Source organism: Podarcis vaucheri (genome assembly GCF_965113315.1).
Source record: "Podarcis vaucheri genome assembly, chromosome: 7".
Classification (NCBI taxonomy): domain Eukaryota; kingdom Metazoa; phylum Chordata; class Lepidosauria; order Squamata; family Lacertidae; genus Podarcis; species Podarcis vaucheri.
Window position 1 is genome coordinate 88,721,213 of NC_138765.1, and position 24,090 is coordinate 88,745,302.

Here is a 24,090-nt window from a genome sequence, read left to right on the forward strand (position 1 = left end):
CACATCCTACCTTATTCCAAAGCCTTGATTTGGGGGTACCCCCAATTCCGACACTTCTCCCAACACCACATTTCTTCCCAACATCACAAATTCTGAAGACACCTCCCCCCCCCGAATTGATACCCTGTCTTTTCTAACCTCTTGATTTAGGGTACTGCATACACATATGAACATCTCGTCTTTTACTCCTCCGCCATCCCTATCCTTTGGGGTTGTAAAAGATGTCAAAATCACCCCCTAACTCTGAAATATCTTAATAAATTGTTGATTAAAAACATCATCATCATCACTGAGAGGAGAAAAGAAATACAAGGGGGAATAGATTCCTCTTTATCCTCTGCCTCATTATGACCCTTTGGCATCTCTCCCCTCTCTACCACCCCATTCACCTTGACATCCCCTCCCAAATGTTATTGTTAAAGCCCCTTTAAGGAGGTCAGATGTTGGTGATGATGATGACAACCAATGCTGATGAATGCCAGATCCACCCACCCACCAATCTTATTGTTAAAGCCCAATTATGATTATGACAAGATACTCCCCTAATCTTAACGCTACTTCACAGGGAAGCAATGAATATAATGATGTAGACTAGATGATGAAGGCCAGACACATCTTATTGTTAAAAGCCCACTCTGCGGAGGTGAGCAGGCCCTGAAGATGATGGTGAAGAAGAAGCAGGAGGAGGCCAAATTCCACCCCACCCACACAATCCATCGCTAAATTGCAGGGATGAGGATGCTGACCTGATTCCTCGCCCCATAGACGCTCCATTTATAAGCCTAAACTGGGGGGGGGGGGGGAGAAAGTGTGTGTTTACAGTTGTGGCGCTGGTGAAGAACAGATTCCCCCCTCCTGCCCCACCTTATTGTTGAAGAGGAGGAGGAGGAGGAGGAAGGGCAGCCAGGTCCAGTCCCCGTCTCCCTCCCCCTGCGCCCTCCGCATCCCGTTTCCCTCCTCCTCACCTCCAGCTCCGCGTCTCCCGGCTCGGCCACGCCGATGATCTCGCTGGGCAGCTCGGCCAGGTCCGTGACCCGGATCAGCCCGTCGTGGAGGAAGATGGTCTCCTCCTTCACCGACAGCCACTGCGCAGAGTCTGCCGCGGCGGCCGCTGCCACAGCAGCCGCCGAACCCAACGCGCCTGCCGGGGACCCCATCAGGAGGCGGCGGCGGTGGCGGGTGAAGCCGAGGCGGCGGCGTTGACAGCACCTGCCTCAGCGTAGGGGAGGGGAAGGGATGCTGTTGCTGAGGGAGGGAGGCGGATCCCTTCAGCCCCCCGCCATGGCGGGGAGGAGCCGAGCCAAGGAGAAAGAGGGAGAGGAGGAGAAAGGGGAAAGCGGGGGGCGAAGGGATTTTTTTTGGGGGGTGGGGTGGGTGATGAGGGTCGAGGGGGGGCCCAGTCAGTCAGGCGGTGCCTCTCTCCCCTCTCCCCTCTCCTCTCCCTCACACACACAGGTGACAGCGCGACGCCATGTTGGAGGCGGAGGGCGGTTGAGGCGGAGGGACCAGCATGCACCGCGCGCGTCGAACGGTGATAGAAAGAGAGCGAGGGGAGCGGGAGGCCGCGGCGAGCGAGCGGGCGGGAGTGACTGACAGGTGCGCGCGCTCCGAAAGGGAGGGGAGAAGAGCGGCGGCGGCGACGACGACGACGTCGACGACCGGGCCCGCTCACTGGCCGCCAGGGAATAAGGAGCCCGCCCCCTTTCGAGCCGGTTGGCTCCGCCCACCTCTCTCCCCTCAGGCGCCTCCTGCCTGGTCTCCCTGCGGCGGCTTCGCTGCTTTTCTTTTTTAATTTCCCTCAGAAAATTAAAAAAATTCGGCTTGGCCCAAGGGGAGAGTTCTTTGTCTCTCTCCCTCTCCACCGAACCGTCGTCCTCCCTGTTTGTACCTATTCCGTGTGCAGAGGGTCCCTGCCCTCAAGGAGCTTCCAAATATGTCTCTGTCACCTCACAGGCTACATGCCCCACAGCGCAAATAATAAAAATTTTGTCCTTTTGTCACTTAGCTGTCATCACCGGCATTATTTTTTATTTTACAATACTGTTATATGCTTCCAGGGTTCATAGTGAGTCTCATAACCCACAAAACGGCTCTCCCCAGCCAAACGGGTTGTAAATAAGTTATGTATTTCAAAGTTCCGATCACCCCTGTTTGTGTAAATGGGCATGCTTTTAAATTTTCATTTAGTATTTGTATTGTTCGTTAAATTTCTATACCGCCCTTCACCCGTAGATCTCAGGGCAGTTCAAAACACAAGATAAAAACACTAGATACATGATAAAAACAAAAGCAAAAACAAAACACAAACCAATAAATCCTGTTCCCATTGTACATGCCAACTTTAAAAATTCTTGTCAGCCTGGGTGGCTGTTTGGTTAGAGCGTGGCACTGATAATGCCAATTTTGCAGGTTTGAGCCTCTAATAATAATAATAATAATAATAATAATTAATTTATTATTTATACCCCGCCCATCTGGCTGGGCCTCCCCAGCCACTCTGGGCGGCTTCCAAAAGAATATTAAAATACTATAATACATCAAACATTAAAAGCTTCCCGAAACAGGGCTGCCTTCAGATGTCTTCTAAAAGCCTGGTAGTTGTTGCTCTCTTTGACATCAAGTGGGAGGGTGTTCCACAGGGAGGGCGCCACTACCGAGAAGGCCCTCTGCCTGGTTCCCTGTAACCTCACTTCTCGCAATGAGGGAACCACCAGAAGGCTCTCGGTGCTGGACCTCGGTGTCCAGGTAGAACGATGCGGGTGTAGACGTTCCTTCAGGGATACTGGACCGAGGCCGTTTAGGGCTTTAAAGGTCAGCACCAACACTTTGAATTGTGCTCGGAAACGTACTGGGAGCCAATGTAGGTCTTTCAAGACCGGTGTTATGTGGTCTCGGCGGCCGCTCCCAGTCACCAGTCTAGCTGCCGCGTTCTGGATTAGTTGTAGTTTCTGGGTCACCTTCAAAGGTGGCCCCACGTAGAGCGCATTGCAGTAATCCAAGCGGGAGATAACCAGAGCATGCACCACTCTGGCGAGGCAGTCCGCAGGCAGATAGGGTCTCAGCCTGCGTACCAGATGGAGCTGGTAAACAGCTGCCCTGGACACAGATTTGACCTGTGCCTCCATGGACAGCTGTGAGTCCAAAATGACTCCCAGGCTGCGCACCTGGTCCTTCAGGGGCACAGTTACCCCATTCAGGACCAGGGAATCCTCCACACCTGCCCGCCTCCTGTCCCCCAAAAACAGTACTTCTGTCTTGTCAGGATTCAACCTCAATCTGTTAGCTGCCATCCAACCTCCAACCGCCTCCAGGCACTCACACAGGACCTTCACCACCTTCATTGGTTCCGATTTAAAAGAGAGGTAGAGCTGGGTATCATCTGCATACTGATGAACACCCAGCCCAAATCCCCTGATGATCTCTCCCAACGGCTTCATGTAGATGTTACAGTATGTTTTATATATGCTGTAAACCCAGCCAGGTGGGTGGGGTATAAATAATAAAATTATTATCACTATTAGTATTATAATAAACTTTTATTATTTATCTCTTGTCTGGTATTGGAAAGGCTTTGGGAGTCATAGTCCAAAACAACCTGAAGGGCGTCAGGTTAGAAAAGGCAGGATTTTGCTCTAAGTTGATGTCATCGTTTGTTCCTGGTTTAGAATGGTTTCTGGTCATTTTCCCATTTGTGTTGATTTCCCTATCATGTTCTATACTCGATTCCTTTCTTATTTCTAGCTCAGCATCACTAAACAAAACTTTCTAGATGCTTCAAACAGTGCCAAACACTGCCTTACACAGGTTGGCTGGTTTTCATACAGGCTTATTCCCAGATAAGTCTGGTTAGGTTCAAAGCCTTCCATCTTCCAGATGAAGGAGGGTAGTCCTAAATTAGCTAGATTCCTCCTTTCACTTCAAAGCTATCCTTTCCTCCTGTGCCTTTGGTTTCTAGGTCTTCCTCTCACACTTCAATATCTTCTTGCTGAACAGGCAGCTCTGTTCAGGGAAGTTTTTAATGTGTGACATTTTAATGTACCGGTATTTTTAATCTTTGTTGGAAGCTGCCCAGAGTGGCTGGGGAAATACAGCCATATGGGCAGGGTACAAATAATAAATAATTATTATTATTATTATTATTATTATTATTATTATTATTATTATTATTATTACTTCATCTCATGCTATTGCTTCATCTCATGCTATTGCAATTGAGGGGGCTGCTCTTAGTATGTATGTAAGAATGTTGAGACTCTTTCCAATACACAGCAGAACCGATCCTGCGATAGAATCAGGTACCTTAGATGGTTTTCTCATCCTGCTTTGCTTAAATTGCTTTACAAATCTCCAAAGTGCCATCTGATAACAGGCTTATTGCTCTGCAAGACTCTCTCCCAGAGGCAGAGGGAATGCAGTCTTTCCAAGGCTGAAGTATACAAGTCTGAAGCCAGAAATATACAGGAAAATAAAAAATAGCCGGCATCATATTACAACGTATTTTTATACACCATATATATTATGAGAGAAACTTGAGTGAAGTTATTTGAGATAAATGCAAGACAAGCAGTACCTGAGTGATGAAAAGTGGGGTGCAAGAGGGAAATATAATAGTTATTGGCATTTTATTAATGAGAATGTGCAAATTAGTGCTCAAGTTGGAAAGGTGAGATGCATTTTGGCAGAGTCCAACCTTTGAAAATGTGTAAGTTAATCACTCAGCATTCCTTCCTTTGTCCCTGATGCCCAGTGGGTTAAACCAGCCTTTGCCAATCTGGTGCCCTCCAGTTGTTTTGGGCTCAGAACTCCCATCAGCCCCAGCGAGCAAAGTTGCAGCTAAACAGATAAATAATGTCATGTTCCTGGGGATTCACAAAGCAGTTCACTCCATTTCCCCAACATTTCCTTAACTATTTATTTATTCATAAACATATTTATATGCCAGTATTTCATTAAAAATATTGAAGTGGTTTACAACAAAAATACATAAAAGCATTGTTAAAATGGTACAGAAAAACTTAAAAACAGATATTGGTTAACCGTTGTAGAAATATGTGTTCTTAATTGCCTGCATAGGTCTGGCAGAACAGATAAAGAATCACAAAAGGGATTTGCATAGAAACCTGCTGAACTGAGCAAGATTTCACCCCCATTCATTAGCCGATAAGTGGGGGGGTACCGTATTTTTCGCCCCACTACCGTATTTTTCGCCCCATAGGACGCACTTTTTCCCCTCCAAAAATGATGGGGAAATCTGGGTGCGTCCTATGGGGCGAATGCAAGCCTCGCGCGCCCGGCAGGAGGTCCCGCCGGGTGCGCGAGGCTTGGGGCGGCAGCCTGTCACCCCGAAGCACGGGGAGCCCTCCGGAGGGCTTCCCCTGCTTTGGGCAGGCGAGCGCAAGGCTTGGGGCGGCAGCCAGGGCTGGGGGGGGGAATAATTTTTTAAAATTCATTTTCCCCCCAAAAAATGAGGTGCGTCCTATGGGCCGGTGCGCCTTATAGGACGAAAAATACGGTAGCTGAGCAGCTAAGGCAAAGGAACAAAAGAACCAGCCTGGCTGGTTCAGCAAGCTTCCTCCTATAGATTCTAGCCTCCCATACAGGTTCGGAAGAGACCCACTGGCATGGATGACTTTCAGAGTATTTGAGAAATTGATGGTTATTGCTGGCTTCTAGACATGGTAGCAATGCTATCCATCCATGGTCAGAGACAGCAGTGCTTCTGAGTATCAGTTGCTGAAAACCACAGAAGGGGAAAGCGTGCTTGTGCTTGGGTCTTGCTTGCTGGTTTCCCAGAATAGGCATCTGTTCATCCACTGTGAGAACAGGATGCTGGACTAAATGGGCCATTAGCCTGATCCATCAGGTTCTTCTATTGCTCTCAATTCTTACTCTTATCAAACATGATTGTTCTACAGTATTTGAATCTTTATTCATGCTTGGATTTTCCTGCCCTTGCCCTTGGGGTATTCAAAGAGTATAAAGCAACACAGGCAGCCTATGAGGTTCAACTTATTTGCCCTTGAAATTCTCAAATTAAAGGCGTTGTGTGTGTATCTAATGATGACTAACAAGGGCCTCATTCAAATAATCTTGCTAATGTTCGTTCCTATATACACAGGGATGATAGCTTAACCTTCCGGACTCATCAACATTCCGGACTCATCAACATGGCAACATCAGCTTGTTACATCATTTTATTTATGACTTAAGGGTTGTATTCAGGCTCCGGCCCTTGCCCTGTACTGTATCTCCTGTTGTAAAGATGCAAGATACTCACCTTGCAACCACTGGGTGATTGTGACTCACAGTGGCCATCACCCAGTGTGCATGTCTAAAAATGTGGTAGTCAGATCCAATCCTTTCCTGCCCAGCAATCCACTCTTGAACCAAATCTGTGCTTAGTGGGCTCACAGCTTAAGTATGTCCACTTTTACTTGCAGACGAACAAATAGAAATTTTAAGAAGTGCTCCATAGCACATTTCCTCCCTGTTGACTACCAAAACCAATTACACTAACTAGAAAAATAATTTAGCTGCTCTTTTTCTGTCCTCTCTGATCCAAAGCTTCCCTCCCATCGCTTCCTCAGGCAATCCAGCCTTCCTCCTCCCTTTGCCCTCGATTGCTGTTTTAAGTGAGATGTTTTGCCAAAGGCAGATCTGACGTTAATGAAGTACACCAGGGAGTTTTTGCATCTATTTTTGGGAGCAGATACCTTTCTAACATTTTCTATTAGCTGTCCCAAGGCTGGAGAGGAGGGTGGTAGTGGTGGGGAGGATCGTAGCCATTCTGTGCTCGGCGAAAAGCAATGAGTCAGCTAAACTGGGCAGCAGCCAAAACTCAAAAAAAGCAGATGACCTGAAATGATTGCCCATGTAGAGCCATTTATGCATTCACACAATTTCTGGCAGTGTTTACCTTGATTTTGCCAATCATCCCAACTGAAGGATGTCTTCACAATTTTACAGATTAAACCACACTGCTAAAAAATGGAGCGTTTCTGAATGGCGGGAAGCCCACCTCTCGCACAGCAATAATGTCAACGGATAGTTACTTTGGATGCTGTCGGACCCATGTTGCATCAGCTCCCAGGGATAGTGGGAGTTGTACTTCAAGTGGAAGGCTACAGAGTCCCACCCTCATATTGGGAACCAAAACTGTGCCTAAAACCATAAATGTCATGGTCCCTACCAAAGACCCCTCCGGCCTGGTGGAATGCTGTCTCATGACACAAGGGCCCTGCAGGATCTGATTTCTGTAAGACAGAGTTGTTCCACCTGGCCTTTGGCTTAGAATCAGTTTGATTCCCTCCCCCTCTTTCTTTTTCCTTTCTCCTCCTGTGAAGAGGCTGCATCCGAATGTTTTAATGTTGTATTTTAATCTTGTTTTTTTAAAATTGTATTTTAATCAACTTGTTTTTATTATTGGTTGTTAGCCACCCTGAGCCCGGTCTTGGCTGGGGAATAAATAACATTTATTATTATTATTATTATTATTATTATTATTATTAATTGGTAAGGAAAGAGGATCTTGAACCTGTGACTTTCTGCCTCTTCCCTCCATCCTCTCCAGGATGGGCAAGGAGAGAGGTAGGCTGGACTGCAACTGAGTGGGAGAGATGGGACATGGTGGCAATTGCTTCAGGGCTGCTCTTATACCCGACCTCAGATCTTCCTCGGGTGGGATTTCAAGATTCTCTCACAAACCCTGATCCCGGGTTCTTCTATATTTCTGTGCTGTGCATCTTTCTCTGCCAGTGACACACCCTGTGTTTGTGTATTAAACTTGTTTAATAAATTAAATCTAATCTATTAGTTATGTAGTTATACATACATAAATATATCATGTATATTAAATAATACCAACTATACTGCAAACACTTTATAATTAACGATATGGAAATTTAATTCCGTGTGTGGCCTGTGGGTTCCGTGTCAAATTATTCTTGCTGCCCGCTTGGTATGAGTTGTTGGACTGCCCTGTTCTAATAGATTACTTCTTGAAGGCGCACCTGCAACAAAACGCTACACACACCAGCTCCCTCTACTGACAAATTGTGGCCAGCCACATTTTGGCAATTAAATCTTGCTCTCCACCGTAGAGCTGGACTGCTGGAACACGGTGAAAGCATGAAGGCAGAGTTGATCTGAAGTAAGAGAAAAGGCAACAGACAGTATTCAGTGGTAGCCACATGCTGATTAGGCCCACTGCAATGGGTCTACCCTGAGTATGACTAACACTGTGTACCATTCAAGGCCCTCATTTTAATAGCTCACAGGTACAGCCCCTCCCTCTGTACACTTCAGACCCCTTGTGTACAGTAGTGCAGAGATTTCCACTTCAGCTGTGAAATCTTATCTCCTTCACGTCTTGATCTGCTACAAAGACACTGCTGGCCTTGTAAACTAAGCAGGATCGCATGGAATCAGTCTTTCCCCTTTGAGATTTTTTTTCTACAATTAAACGGGTGGCACTGTGGTCTAAACCACTGAGCCTCTTGGGCTTGCCAATCAGGAGGTCGGCAGTTCGAAACCCCGCAATGGGGTGAGCTCCCATTGCTCAGTCCCAGCTCCTGCCAACCTAACAGTTTGAAAGCACCCCCAATAAGTGAAAGTAGATAAATAGGTACTGCTCCGGTGGGAAGGTAAACGGCGTTTCCGTGTGTTGCTCTAGTTTTGCCAGAAGCGGCTTAGTCATGCCAGCCGCATGACCCAGGAAAACTGTCTGTGAACAAATGCCGGCGCCATCGGCTAGTAAAGCAAGATGAGCGCCGCAGCCCCAGAGTCGTTTGCGGCTGGACTTAACGGTCAGGGGTCCTTTACCTTTATGCAGCATATAAATCTTATTGAACAAATAGATTAACAAAGGAAGATTCTTCAACCAGCCGTTATCTCACTCTTTACAGCTACCCCGCAATATGCCACATCATGTTTAGGTATTAAGAAAAACCCAGAATGTAGAAATAGCAAAGGACGCAGTGTGTGGTTGTGATGTTAAAACCCTCAGGGTCAGGACTCAAACTGCAATTTTGGAGAAATGTAGGCCCACAGCCCACAAAGACCATAGCTCCCTCGCTCCTTATTGAATCACCCATGCAGACTTTCCTTCAGTTTACTGAAATGAGAGTATGAGAATTCTGACCATGCCCACTTGAAAAAGGCTTTTCAAAATGAAAGGAGGGCAGTTGGGAAGAGTGCCATCCGTAAGGAGACTGCTGGTTCCCAGCGTAGGTCTACTGAGAATGAAAAGGAAAATATTCAGATAGTTAGCTGTTTTAAGTCAAGATAAAGCAGAATTAAAGTCTATAGAAAGGAAGTACGGCCAGTAAAACTATTTTGTAGGGTTCTTTTTTCTCCAAACTTTACTGTGGTGTCTCCAGACAAAATTTAGAAAACCAATTTGTGAGGATAAACGCCATTGGAAAGCGAAAATGTTGAACGCAAATAGCCTCGCAGCTGAGGCACCTTCTTGATGATGGGCAAGAGCTGGGAGTCCACGTGCTTCTGGTCCGCCTTGCGTCGCTCCGTTATCTCGTATTTCTGAAAAAGCAGGACAACACGTCAATCATTTGTTCACCCTTTAGTGCCCTTTGCTTTAACAGGGAGCCTCCCCAGGGCCTACAACACCTCCCACTTCCTCTAGGCTGCTGCTGTGGACCAGGATGCAAAGAACTACTTCAATACACTCAGTGACATTTAATTCTTTTTAAATAGAAAACCTCCTTTCCACACGCTTGCCAATGCCATTTCACAAAATGCTTCTGAAACCCTTCTGTTTGTCAAAAGCTCCCTTGGGGGTGGGAAGCAGCAGCAGAGGCTGCTATTTCCCCATCTATGGTGGGAAACTCACTTTCTGTACCGGCACACCTGTGTATATGTCGTGGTCTAGGAAAAAGAATTGGGCACAGGACAACAGGAAGCAGCGGTGTTTGTGTGCTGGGCTGCCCGCCCTCCCTCCCAACCAAGCTATGTGATTAAAGGCTAATTTTTCTGTAAAAAAATAAATAAGACGAGCATGAGCTCTGCAAGCCAATGAATCCCCATAGAACATGGGTAGGAAAACTAAGGTCCGGGGGTCGGATCTGGCCCAATCGCCTTCTAAATCCAGCCTGCGGACGGTCCAGGAATCAGCGTGTTTTTACATGAGTAGAATGTGTCCTTTTATTTAAAATGCATCTCTAGGTTATTTGTGGGGCCTGCCTGGTGTTTTTACATGAGTAGAATGTGTGCTTTTATTTAAAACACATCTCTGGGTTATTTGTGGGGCTTAGGAATTCGTTCACCCCTCCAAAAAAAAATATTAAAAAAAATTAGTCTAGCCCCCTACAAGGTCTGAGGGACAGTGGACCGGCCCCCTGCTGAAAAAGTTTTCTGATCCCTGCCATAAGAAGGTAATTTGTTTACTGCAAGCTTCGGATAAAATCTGCACCTAAAACCCGGTCCTATTTATTTTGTGGAAGGCAAGTCTTTTTCTGAAGGAGGTAGGCAACCCAACTGTGCTAATGCCAGGTCCCCATATTTTGCTGGACTACATCTCCCATCTTTGCTAGCCAGGGCATTGGGAGCTGGAATCCAAAACATGCAAAGGGCCCAAAGTTGGAGAAAACTATATATATCACACTAACACCATCACAACAGTCAAATGCACAATGCTGGACTCACTTCTGTTCAGCAGTCCCCCAAGAGTCACTACAGTGGTACCTCGGGTTAAGTACTTAATTCATTCCGGAGGTCCGTTCTTAACCTGAAACTGTTCTTAACCTGAAGCACCACTTTAGCCTGGTATATTCTTCATTCAATAAATATCATGAACTTAGGTATATCAAAGATACATACAAAGTACTCTCAGGTCCCCTTCTGATATTTTACATTCTGTGGTTAGAGCAAATAAGTTGAACAACAGCAGAGCTTGGCAGTTTGTTCTAATCAAGGTGTTACTTGAGTTGTCAGGTGTGCCAAACCCCACTCTGACATGCTATCTGGGGGATATTGTTTGTCCTGCTGGAGACTTGGTAATAGAGTGGTACCTCGGGTTAAGCACCTAATTCATTCCGGAGGTCTGTTCTTAACCTGAAACTGTTCTTAACCTGAGACACCACTTTAGCTAATGGGGCCTCCCACTGCCGGAGCATGATTTCTGTTCTCATCCTGAAGCAAAGTTCTTAACCCGAGGTACTATTTCTGGGTTAGCGGAGTCTGTAACCTGAAGCGTATGTAACCCGAGGTACCACTGTACAAAGATGTGGTGGCCTGCAAATCTACATCTATTTTTTCTCCAAGATTTGCTAACTCGTGGGTGCTCAAGACAGACAGACACACACACCCCCACACACGCTTTGGCCCATCTCATTCACCCAGAAAACACACCCACCTCTTTCTCAGTGTCAAATATTTCCCCCTCCTGGTGTTTGGGTTTACGCAGCGTCTTCTTCTTGAAGTAAAGATCGCTGAGGTGCTTTGGAAGTTTCACACTGGAGATGTCAACCTTGGTTGAAGTGGCAATGACAAACTTCTGGTGAGCCCTGCGCAGGGGGACCCGGTTGATGGTCAGGGGACCTGCAGGCAAGACACAGGACAAGTGAATGACATACGGTGGCCTTGAGGCACACTGGTATGTGTTTTCCTGCCATTCAAGTGGGACACAACATTGCTGCTCTGCTCAAAGGAATCAACTGACTGCCCATCCCAAAGAAAAACAAAACAAGCGAATCCAGCTATTCAATACGCTCAAGAAAAATGCAGCCAGCGCAGGAAACTGGCAGAACAGCCTGAGAATGACAGGAAAACACCCTTTTTAAAAAATAATAATACACATTTATTGCTAAGTACCTGCTACTCCACCTTAGTTCAAGAACTTCCAGAGTGGATTTCAGGGTAAAAAAGGAAACAGAAATAGAACTCAGAAGAGGCACAAGATATTGTTGGGGTGTGGTTTCTTTGGGTCTTGAAAGTAATCCTGGAAGTGCCATTTGTCAAGTTTGGGTGTGACATTTACTGCTTTTTGCACAGTACTTTCTAAAGCAGTGCACACTGATGCTAAAAAAGGGCTATGAGGTGTAAAATCCATTAAGATTCACCACACAATAGTGGGATTCCATGATTTGTTTACTGTAAGAAATGTATTTGAGGGATACCTAGTATGCTACAAGTCTATTTGGATAGCCATTCCACTGAGATCAACAGAATTTGTTCCCGAGTGTGTATATGATATATACGATATCTTTATTGTCATTGTCCCATGCAGAACAATGAAATTGAAAAACTACATAAAACTACATAAAACATTCAAAAGCCCCTAAAAACTCTGGAACCCCATTTTAGAATACACTATACTAGAGACCCCTTATGCTGCGTTTAGAACCAGAATTGCATTTGTGTAGAAACTGTTTCTCAGGCGGCTAGTCCTGGCCTGGTGTATAGCAGGTCCCCAGTTTGAACCTTGCCCCTGGCACAAAGTCACCAAATGGAACTCTTTCTCAAACTCAGCCCCTGCTCTCACATCATGTGGGATAATAGTTATTCACCTTTAGGGGCTGTTGCATGACATGGTCCTCCAGATGTTGCTGGACTCTGAACCGCCACCAGCCACAGCCAGCTTGGTCCATGGCCAGCAAACCACAGTTCATCAACATCTGCAGGGTGACAGGTCCCCCATGCCTGGTGTAAGGTTTACAACTAGTTAGCAAAGTTCTTTGAATAGGTCAGAGAGCTCTATGTGTTTACTATTGTGGTAATATTTGAGGTGTACTTACTATATCCGCTACTTTCACCCCTGTATTTGTTTTAATGAAGGAAATGAAATTTATTTAAGAGTCCCAAGATACAAAATGCATCAAATAGTTAATCCAGGTGAGCAGAGATTACAGGAAAGCAAATGTTATAGGACCAAGCTGTCAATGTAAGATTAGCTTACCTGTTACAAGCAACAGACCACTTCCGAGCTGCTTCAGAAAGACCACACGCTAGAAGCAAGACAGACGAGGTTTGTAAATAGGGTGAAGGAACACCAATCACCTGCAAATAACACTAAACTATGGTTTAACCTTAGAATCCCCGCGACTGGGTAAGCTCCCGTTGCTCGGTCCCTGCTCCTGCCCACCTAGCAGTTCGAAAGCACGTCAAAGTGCAAGTAGATAAATAGGCGGGAAGGTAAACGGCGTTTCCGTGCGCTGCTCTGGTTCGCCAGAAGCGGCTTAGTCATGCTGGCCGCATGACCTGGAAGCTGAGCCGGCTCCCTTGGCCAATAAAGTGAGATGAGCGGCACAACCCTGGAGTCGGCCACGACTGGACCTAATGGTCAGGGGTCCCTTTACCTTTCTTGTTTAACCTTTTGTCTGAAAACTGCCCATAGCTGAACTTTGGCTCGCTTACTGCTAACAACCACAATCTGAAGCCATGGTTTATGAACTGCAGGTTGTTTTAGATAAGCAGATAATGGCTCAGCGTTGTGGGTCATTCACAGAGTTCCCCTTACCTTGCCTCGGTGGCGACCAGTGAGCAGGATCACAACAGTTCCTGGGGTTATTGAAGCCCGCAGCTTCCTCTTGTGTAGGGCAAAATTCTTTTTGCCATGACTCAGGAGTTTGCGGGGAACATCTTCTGTTGGGTAGTACCTTGGCTGAAAGGAGAGGAATTATCAGCTTTCGCAGTCTAGCTTTGACTTCAGCACCCCCTTTCTTCCAAGCACTCATTCTTGCTTGATGTGGAAAAACCCCAGCCATGTGTTTGCCCAACAGCCCAAAGGTCTAGCAGCCTCTCCAGCAGACGGTGCTGGCACGTATGCAACCAATGCTGAAATCTATAGATCTGAATGTGTTCTCGCGCAGCAAAGCATCACAGCACCGATGCAATTAAAGAAAGCTGCCTATGAAGTTTTCCATTCATCTGTCTTTAAACATATCAAAGCAAAGACAGACAACACCCCTACAGAGCACAAAATCAGACAGGTGGACACCTGCACAGATAAGGGCCCTTTTCTACTTTGCACAGGAATGGTGAAAATTGATAATGCAATATTTAATGATAATTGTCTGCACAAATCTCAAATTGTTTTTGAGCTTATTTGCAAGGGAGGAATGTATCTTATTACAAAGGAAGAACATTAGGTGAGCATTCACCACACTGTAGGGCCTAACTTCAAGGACCTAAAACATTCAGCTCTCACTTATACTTTACAACAGGTGTGGCCTGCCACCTGTCCGTTGGACTGCAAACACTCACTGATCATGCAGTTTGGGGTTAATGGCAGATAGAGTCTGACAATACCCAGAGGGACAAATCTTCCTGCCCCCCCACCCCCATGGCTTAAACAAGAGAATAAGCAGGCAGTTGTTTTGATTCAAGTGTCACCTGCTACATGTAGTAACATTTATGCAGACCACCTGTGATCATCCGTACACATTTTGCACAATCATACAGCAACAGCAGCAGGCCACTGTATCATTCCTAATTAGTCAAGTCCAGATGTGTTCCTATTATCATGCTATTCTCCTTCCTGCACACAGCGGGGGAAGGGGGCAGATTTCAGGCTCATGGGATCTTCTTCCCCTTTCAGGCACAAAAGACACATAAGCAGAATTAAAGAACAGAGACTGTGCTACTATTCTACTGAAGTTTGAATAAGCACTGTGTTCACTAGTTGAGATTTCAGTCAGATTTCAGAAGGTTTCTGTGGGACTTAAATTACACTTGATCCAATATTACTAAGTTGGCTATCAGCTGTTGAGTCTGCACAGATCAGGCAAATTTGGCACATACAAATTTTGTCATATCCTGTAATTCATGGGTAGGCAAACTAAGGCCTGGGGGGCCAGATCTGGCCCAAATGCCTTCTAAATCCAGCCCGCGAACGGTCCGGGAATCAGCGTGTTTTTACATGAGCAGAATGTGTGCTTTTATTTAAAATGCATCTCTGGGTTATTTGTGGGGCATAGGAATTAGTTCATCCCCCCCAAAAAAAATATAGCCCGGGCCCCCCACAGGATCTGAGGGACAGTGGACTGGTCCTCTGCTAAAAACGCTTGCTGACCCCTGCTGTAATTGCTTTCTTTTGAGAAAAGGCTAGGTTTCAATAATATGGCACTAAATACTGCTTTAAGGTTCAAGCACACCTCTATAATTTGTTTTTTGTTAACTATTTTATTGTTTTTCAATAGGTACAAAACGAAGTGAGCAACAAAATCGAAAACAGGAAACATAGAAGGGATGAAGAACCAAAGTATCTTAGGCATGTATGCTATTTATGTATCTTATTTCATAAAAATTTGCACACTGCTTGTTTAAAAAAATACTTCAAAACAGTTTGCAAATAAAATTATAAGACAAAAATTAACAATAATTTAAGACCTTCAAAAAGTGAAACAGACTAAAAACAGATTAAAACCCATATCAACTTTATAAAGAAACATGACTACATTCTATCGTTGTGGAAGCTAACAACAAGACAACATACGAAGGAATCCAAGGGCCTTCTGCAGAGGGATTGATCCTATAACACCAGTTGGACAAACTCCTGCCAACTGTTAAGCAAGTAATAGAGCGAGAACCTTGCTGAAGCACTTGTATCTGTATGTGCAGCCTGTCACAAGAGAGCAAGTTCTGGATAGTGAGCATCTACTGAATATGCCTAAGCTGACTTTCTTTGTAATCAGAAGTATATTGCTGTGTATCTAAATCTGTCTGCCTGGAGCAGCACTGTGAGCTGGAAAATGCGTGTTTATATGTGGATACACATTGCTGCATCCCTCCTCCCTTTGATTCACCTTTCTTGTTTTATAAAAAATAGTATTAATAATCATTTAAAAACAGGGTGCTTCTTAGCACACTCTGAGCCAAAGAATTTGCTTTCTGTACCATTAACAGGGTGGGATGGAGCTCAGAATGATTCCATGCCAAAGTCCACTCCTGGTTCACTTACTTCACTTCAGTAGCCCAAAAGTGGCTTTGTGTCCAGTAGGGTACTTGGGAACCTAAAGCCCTTGCCAACCTACGGCAGATTCTCCAGAGATTTACCAGTAGATCCTGATCTAACCGTGGCCCAATACTGCCATACAGACTGTTGAAGCAGCCAAATTTCTTTGAGAGGAAAAATCAAGCTATTTGAAGAGAACTATAGCACTGAGAACACCCTAAAGTAATTTTTTGGTTTTTTTATTAGTCAGCCTACCCACAGATTATGTCATCTGTTATGCCTAAAAAGAACAAAAGAACCAACTTTTGTATCTGTACCCTGGCTGCTCACCTGCACACAGCTCCCACTAGGCAGAATGTACTCCCGCAAAGCGAGTGGCTGTTTTCAAGCCTGATTAATTTTTGCTGTGCTTAGTTATTAATAAGGGATTTGCAGCATTTAATGGATGACATGCAAGCACCTGTAGCTTGACATCTCCTCCTGCAAAAAATTCTGCTGCAACCTACTTTTTATTCCCCATTTACTATGTGGGAGTGGCAACAGGAAGAAGGAAAGTGGTCAGCCAGCAAGTGTATAGCGAAGGTGTACCGTATTTTTCGCTCCATAGGGCACACCTGACCACAAGGCGCACCTACTTTTTAGAGGAGGAAAACACGGAAAAAAAATATTCTGAAGCAAATGTTGTACTCAACTATTTAAAGCAGCAAAGTGGGCAGCTCCTTGCTGCTTTAAAGCAAGCCTCAGAGGAGGGTAGGAAGGGGAACCATGGCTTATCTAAGTCCAGTTAATAATGCTGAGCCTGACTTTATATGCATCTCAAAGCCCTTGACATATATACATTATAATGACAAGCCGAGACAGGCCTCCTGCAGAGGAGGGGAGGAGAAGGGAGGGAGCCATCATAGCTCAATGAGGAGAGCATGGAGAAGATCCCAAGTTCAGTCCTTGAAAGCTTCTCCGGGTAGGGCTGAGGGTGTGTCTCCTAAAACCCTGGTGGGCCTCTGCCCATCAGTGAAGACAAAACTGAGCTAAATGGGCTGAGGGGTCCTGACATGGTACAGGGAAGGTCCCTCTGTTCCTGTTTAAATTAGCCCTTTCTTCAGAACCATGAGGACTACAGTCTTAGTTTATTTTTAAAGAGAACAGCTATAACCTCAGTGGCTTTGCATGCAGAACACCACACGTTCAATCCCCGGCTTCTCCCGGCCTGAATCTCTGGCAAACTGCTGCCAGTTAGTGTTGACATTACTAAGCTAGATGGAGTAGTGGGTCCAACTCCTTATAAGGCAGCTTCCTAGGTTCCCATTTATGCTTCAGATCTGAGTGTGAGGCTTGCTGTCATGTTTAGTGTTGAGAGGGGGGGGGGTTCTTTCCACATCTGGAAGATAACTGTGTCACCTCCCATCACCCTCTTGAAGGTGCTTTTACAGCTCAGGGAAAAGGGCAGGCAGCCACAGCATCTGTAGACTGTAGCACAGTGTTTCCCAACCTTTTTTGGGCAAAGGCACACTTGTTTCATGAAAAAAATCTCGAGGCACACCACCATTACAGCCCCGTGACGTCAGCGCGCAGCGTCACGCCGGGAGGGACATGAATTGCTAGCAAATTACATAATCACCTCCTTGAGGGCTGGCTCATCTTCTCCGAAGGCAGAACCCCATTAATTAACAGCACAGACTCACACCATAGCCAAGACGAGGGGGGAAAACCTCAGTCATGCACAGTCATGCACATGTGGGGGCTAAATGAGGATGAAGACCGGGCAGAGAGCAGGGTTCAAATCACCCCACCTGGCCAGAACAATCCCTGGGTGCTCCCTTGGGCCACTCGCCTGACCCATCTCGCAGGGCTGTTGTTGCGAGGATAACACGGGGAGAACCACGCGCGCCCCCGGGAGCTCCTTGGAGGAGAAAGCGGGCGATGAATGCAATGCACGAAATATATGAGAGGCGACCAGGTTTTGCAGGTGAGGGGCCCCCGCCAGCCTCCGCTTCCAACACCCGGCGCAACGACGCCGAAGTTTCCCCCCGGGCTCGGCTCAGGGAGCAGCGCTTCTCCCCCCCGGCTCCCCTTCGCCCTCCCGGCCCTCTCTGCCACCCACTGGGGACCCCCTTCACCTGCCAAGTCCGGAGCGCCGGTGGAAGTTGCATGCATGCATGCAGGGCGCCGCGTTGCCATTGCATTGCACTGCACTCCATGCAACGCCTGCACGCATGCATTGCCTTGCACGCCCGCCAAGGGGTCTCCCCGCGGTCCGATGCGTCCCCTCCGGCGCGGATGCAGCATTGCAAAAATAAACACACACCCCCCCGACGCAGCCCTACCTGGGGGGCAGCCTCCGCCTCCGCCGCTCCGCCTCCGCCGCTCCGCCTCCGCGGGGATCCCCGGGCTCCATCCTGCCGCCCGATCTCCGCGGGGGCGCAGGCAGGCTGCGCGGGGTCTGCGCGGAACAGCCCCTGCCCGGTCGCTGCACTCATTCCATGGCCGGGAGAAGAGCGCTTCAAACAAAACGCCCGGGCCGCCAGGCCACGCTGGGAAACGTAGTTTGCGCACCCCGCGCGGGCGCGGAGCCCAAGGGCGAGGGGACTACGGATCCCGGCAGCCCCCGCGGCGGGGACGGAGGGGGAGAGGCCGGGTGCAGGGATGGAGGGACGGGTGGGCGAGCGAGTGAGTGAGTGGCAGCCGCCAAGCCTTGGCCGAGAGCCAGGAAGGGCCTCCCCGGAGGAGGAGGGAGGCGCAGAGAGGGAGGGAACCCCAGGGGTCATCTAGTGACGGCGCCCCAATCGAAAATTTGACTTTAAAAAAAAAATCTTTCGAATTTTTTAATTTTTCCCACGGCACACCAAGCAACATCTCGCGGCACACTAGTGCAGTGTTTCCCAACCACTGTTCCGCTCGCCCACCCGTCCCTCCATCCCTGCACCCGGCCTCTCCCCCTCCGTCCCCGCCGCGGGGGCTGCCGGGATCCGTAGTCCCCTCGCCCTTGGGCTCCGCGCCCGCGCGGGGTGCGCAAACTACGTTTCCCAGCGTGGCCTGGCGGCCCGGGCGTTTTGTTTGAAGCGCTCTTCTCCCGGCCATGGAATGAGTGCAGCGACCGGGCAGGGGCTCTTCCGCGCAGACCCCGCGCAGCCTGCCTGCGCCCCCGCGGAGATCGGGCGGCAGGATGGAGCCCGGGGATCCCCGCGGAGGCGGAGCGGCGGAGGCTGCCCCCCAGGTAGGGCTGCGTCGGGGGGTGTGTGTTTATTTTTGCAATGCTGCATCCGCGCCGGAGGGGACGCATCGGACCGCGGGGAGACCCCTTGGCGGGCGTGCAAGGCAATGCATGCGTGCAGGCGTTGCATGGAGTGCAGTGCAATGCAATGGCAACGCGGCGCCCTGCATGCATGCATGCAACTTCCACCGGCGCTCCGGACTTGGCAGGTGAAGGGGGTCCCCAGTGGGTGGCAGAGAGGGCCGGGAGGGCGAAGGGGAGCCGGGGGGGAGAAGCGCTGCTCCCTGAGCCGAGCCCGGGGGGAAACTTCGGCGTCGTTGCGCCGGGTGTTGGAAGCGGAGGCTGGCGGGGGCCCCTCACCTGCAAAACCTGGTCGCCTCTCATATATTTCGTGCATTGCATTCATCGCCCGCTTTCTCCTCCAAGGAGCTCCCGGGGGCGCGCGTGGTTCTCCCCGTGTTATCCTCGCAACAACAGCCCTGCGAGATGGGTCAGGCGAGTGGCCCAAGGGAGCACCCAGGGATTGTTCTGGCCAGGTGGGGTGATTTGAACCCTGCTCTCTGCCCGGTCTTCATCCTCATTTAGCCCCCACATGTGCATGACTGTGCATGACTGAGGTTTTCCCCCCTCGTCTTGGCTATGGTGTGAGTCTGTGCTGTTAATTAATGGGGTTCTGCCTTCGGAGAAGATGAGCCAGCCCTCAAGGAGGTGATTATGTAATTTGCTAGCAATTCATGTCCCTCCCGGCGTGACGCTGCGCGCTGACGTCACGGGGCTGTAATGGTGGTGTGCCTCGAGATTTTTTTCATGAAACAAGTGTGCCTTTGCCCAAAAAAGGTTGGGAAACACTGCACTAGTGTGCCGCGGAACAGTGGTTGGGAAACACTGCTGTAGCATCCTGAATTAAGGGAGGGAGGGATTCCCCTTGCAGCCAAAAGATTGTTTGAGGCCACCATGAAAGAGCTGATCTTAAGCTTGAAACCAGGACTTGCTCTTTCACCATGCTGCTCCTCCAATTGCCAATGCCATCCATGTAACCTGTGTGAATATCAAGCGTGGGTTGTGTCCAGGAACCTGGGAGGATTTCTTTCATGTGTATGCATGCTTTCGTCTTTAAATAAACAGCCCATGCAAGTTTCCAGCTCTTATGGCCATTGAGATTAGCCTGGCCGTCTCAGTGGAAATCTGGGGAGGCTGAGGTGGACTTTCCAGTGGTCAAAGTGTGGTTGTGCCTTCCTGCCCAGCATCTATTTCCTGCCCTCTTTCCCCCCTGCACCCCTGCTTCAAAGCAAGCTACAGAGGAGGGAAGGAAGTGGAGCCATGGATCCTCTGCTTGCAACTGCAGCAGATTCCCTCCACTTTGAAGCAGGAAAGTGGGAGAGGAGCTGCTTACACGAGTGTAAGCTGCTCCCCTCCCACTTTGCTGCTTCAAAGGGAGCCACGGGGGAGGAGGGAGGAACAGATGGCTCAGCTCAGCAGCAGCGGCTGTTGCTGGCTTTACAATGAGCCGGAAGAGCTGCACAGAGAGTGTCATCAGCAGCAGCTCTTGCTGGCTTCGCTCCATAAGACGCACAGACATTTCCCCTTACCTTTTTTTTGGGGGGGGATGTGCGTCTTATGGAGTGAAAAATACTGTAATTTGAGACCAGACATGGCACGTTCAAACTTGAAAGCCTTAACCACTACAGTGCACCAGCTTGCAGACAAGTTCTTACCATTTTGCGAAGTTTGACCACCCTGTTGCCTCCATTCTTATCACCTCCAACAGGCTTCGTGATAGTAGCTGGCTCTTTCTCTCTTTTCTTCTTTTCTATCTGAAGACAAAACAAAACACAAACCACTTTAGAAATATATTTGCAAACTAGCTTTCAATACAATGCAGAAGAGAAGCTCTGCTGCCTCATACTTAGGACCTGGCTGAGATTCAGCCAGATGCCTCTGCTAAGTCCACAAAAGCTGAGCCCAGTCCAGAGCCCTCCCCTCTTGCTTGTTCCAGGCACCTGATGTTCAGAGGTACATTGCCTTTAAATATGGAGGTTCAATGTCACCAACATGGCCAACAGCTGTCAAGATATGAATTTATTATTACAGGGAGATTAACCTGACGTCATTCAACAGCCACAGGAGGTGCAACTACAAGCTCTCTTCCTCCCTTCACAGGTAGAAGAACATTCAGCCTCATCAGTTGGCCAGGAATTGCAGAATTAAAGGAAAGCAAACTCTGGCATCTGCCATCAGACCCAGAATGACCCTGCCTCCCAGGAAGTACATCACAGTAAGGGCCCCAACGATTGGTCAAAAAAGAGAACGCTGCAGAGGTCTTGCTCCCCTCCCCACGCCAGGAAGATCACTTATAAGAGCCAGTGTCCGAGCTGGGTTTATTCCTCATTCCTTCTCCTTTTCCACTGAACAACAGGGTAAAAACGAAATCTATCTAGCCCCTTTAAAAAGCCTTCATCAAGCTGCATGCCAGCAAATGTTCTGTATGTTAAATGGCAGCTTGTAAGTTATGCAGCTCTACCTACTATGAGCTCTGAAAGATTGCTAGTTCCCCCTACCTTAGTTTCTGGAGCTTTGTACTTGCGCTTGTACATGGCCTTCCGAGCATACATGGCAGACCGGGAATACCTCCCAATTCCCCGGGCCAGCACTGGGTTGCGGCTGGCATGAACCTTCCGAACCCTCTTTGCTTTCTTCTCGCCCGCCATCTAGAAAGCAGAGAAATCAACATTAGCAAATTGCAGAACATAAGCAAGAAAAAGGAAAAGTGCATCGCACAATGGAAAAAGACATTTAAGGTTTTTTTTAATTTTAAAAAAGTTTCTAGCCCTCAACATTGCACAACAGTTACAATCAATACAGCATTGCTTCATTGGGATAAAGAATAGTTCTGAAATATCAAAAACGAGCTACAGTAGTAGCATGGAAATAAAACAAAGACCACATTCTTTAATGATAACAGGCCTCTTCCATTAGTGTTATCATAACTTTCAGATATATTCTGACACACACACACACGTATGTGGTGGCAATTATCCACTATGAAGCAGACTGTATCCACAAAAACTTATGTTGCAATATTGGCTGTGTACACAGCCACACACTTAAAGCACACAAATTCCCCCAGGAAATGTAGTTGGTTAAGGGTGCTGGAATTTTGCTCTGTGTGGAGTAAACTCTAGTTCCCAGAATTCTTTTGGGGAAGCCATGTGCATTAAATATATGGTGGCCATGGAACCACTGATGTCTATGCTACACTAGATATGTTGCAGAGTCCCCCTTTGGTCTTTTAATTATGTACTTCAGTTAGCTTATGTACATGAAGCTTACCCCCTGAGCTGATGCCTATGCTAGACACAGTCAGATCCAATGCAAATTTATTTATACCACCAGCAAAGTAATTGATGATAGCTTTCCCGAGCAAGCTTAGGTTTCCCAAGCAAGCTTACAGCTCTAGTCTCCTAGAAGAGGAGAGGGAAGACTTCAGGCTTGTTTAAAGAATATAAACAGAGCATGCTGGAACCATCCTGTTCTCAAAGTGGCCAACCACATTGCTGTGGGAAGCCTGTAAGCAGGACCAAAACACAAGAGCCCTTTCCCCTCCTGCCTTAGGAGCATTGCTGCTCCAACTGTGGAGGCAGAGTATAGCCATCATGGCTAGTAGCCATTGATAGCCTTCTCCTCAATGAATTATAAGAACAGAAGAATAACCTGCTGGATGGGAAAACCCGCAAGCAGCACTCTTCCCCACTGGTCCAAAAGGTTTAAAAATATTATATTTAGACAAAATGCCCACTTCACGACTGGCATCCTATAGACACTTTCCTGCTTTTCATAAATAAGAAGTCAGCTGACTATTAAAAAGACGCTTTAAGGAGGTGGCAAAAGTCACAAAGAACTCCTGGCCAACTGGTCTACAGAGACATTCCCAGGTCGAACTTGAACACACGACCCTTTTCTCATGCTCAAAGACCCAACCCAATGCACCAATATAGGGCCACCCACAAAACATGCCACACATCGAGGCTGGTGAAATCGTGGCCCAGAAGAGACAGTATTAGGATGGGCCGAGCGCGACCCTGGAGAAACACCTGAGACACGCGTTAAGTGTTTCCCACGTAGCCACGACCAACCCCAGAGGGCGAGAACCATTTGCAAGATCGTGGAAGGACTCAAGAACTTGCGGCTAAGAAGCCGACAGCTCCTCCCGTTGAAAAACCTTTCAAGCGACCTGTTGGGTCCGAGATGCTCCCCCCCCACCCCCCGTCGCAAGACACCCAAGATCAGTGACACGTGTTCCTCCTCCGAGCCGCGCGCCTCTTCGGTGCCATACGGCAGCCCTCTGCAAGGAACCGGCCTGCCAAGCGAATGAATCCGCGGCGGCCTAAAACTCCTGCGGCGCCTGCCGGGGAATCCCACCCCGCCGACCAGAAAAACAGCCCCGCAGCGCCCGCCGCACGTCCGCCGAGGAGCCTGCTCCTACCCGCACCTCGCTCGGTGCCTCTTTAAGGCGGATGGCAGCGGATTATAACGGCGGGCCTGAGGAGCGAAAAGCCACCACGACGCCATACTTACCTTCGGAGAAGGGAAAAAGAGGCAATATCCGGGACCTCTGCGGTAAAGAGAAAGCGGGCGTGACGTCACCGCGCGACCCAAGGCATTCTGGGGGATGTAGTTTACTGTGCTGTAACCTTCGCACAGTTTGACTTCAGCCCCAAAGGCTCACTCTACTATTGTGTCCCGAGACAGCCGGATGCCAACTAACTTTGTGGTCGTAGCTGCTATTCCGAAAGGAGCATAGATAGGCATGATATCAATTCCTTGCCTGATGATCCTTAGCAAGGAATTTGCCTTTCCCCCGGTTGCTGTACACTGGATCGACATCTCCATTATTACAATTAATTTATTACTTGCCTTCTAAACCACCGTCTCTAGACGATTTGCACATAAGATAAATTTACACATAAAACCA

General features: G+C 48.0%; 2 protein-coding genes and 1 long non-coding RNA gene across 6 annotated transcripts in view; all 3 read right to left on the reverse strand.

Moving 5' to 3' along the window:
- HECTD4 (HECT domain E3 ubiquitin protein ligase 4) overlaps positions 1-1,482 on the reverse strand; it is a 110,965-nt gene extending 109,483 nt beyond the window's left edge. For 2 of the 4 annotated variants that reach the window (XM_082229627.1, XM_082229625.1), the window contains exon 1: positions 966-1,482. In XM_082229627.1, coding sequence (XP_082085753.1) covers positions 966-1,157 — 192 coding nt within the window. In that variant the 5' untranslated portion in view covers positions 1,158-1,482. The remainder of the gene's footprint in view (positions 1-965) is intronic. The other 2 variants (XM_082229628.1, XM_082229626.1) reach the window with 1 other exon arrangement.
- A 6,287-nt stretch (positions 1,483-7,769) lies between these two features.
- On the reverse strand, positions 7,770-8,957 carry LOC309536558. Its single transcript, XR_014221617.1, has 2 exons — positions 8,029-8,957; positions 7,770-7,993 (listed from the first exon to the last, which is right to left on the reverse strand). It is a non-coding gene; the product is annotated as an uncharacterized lncRNA (long non-coding RNA).
- Positions 8,958-9,331: 374 nt separating this feature from the next.
- On the reverse strand, positions 9,332-21,853 carry RPL6 (ribosomal protein L6). Its single transcript, XM_082230557.1, has 6 exons — positions 21,677-21,853; positions 20,834-20,932; positions 13,472-13,615; positions 12,911-12,959; positions 11,369-11,553; positions 9,332-9,537 (listed from the first exon to the last, which is right to left on the reverse strand). The coding sequence occupies exons 1-6, from the start codon at positions 21,824-21,826 to the stop codon at positions 9,385-9,387; spliced, it is 780 nt and encodes a 259-aa protein (XP_082086683.1). The 5' UTR covers positions 21,827-21,853; the 3' UTR covers positions 9,332-9,384.
- Between the last annotated feature and the right edge of the window lie 2,237 nt (positions 21,854-24,090).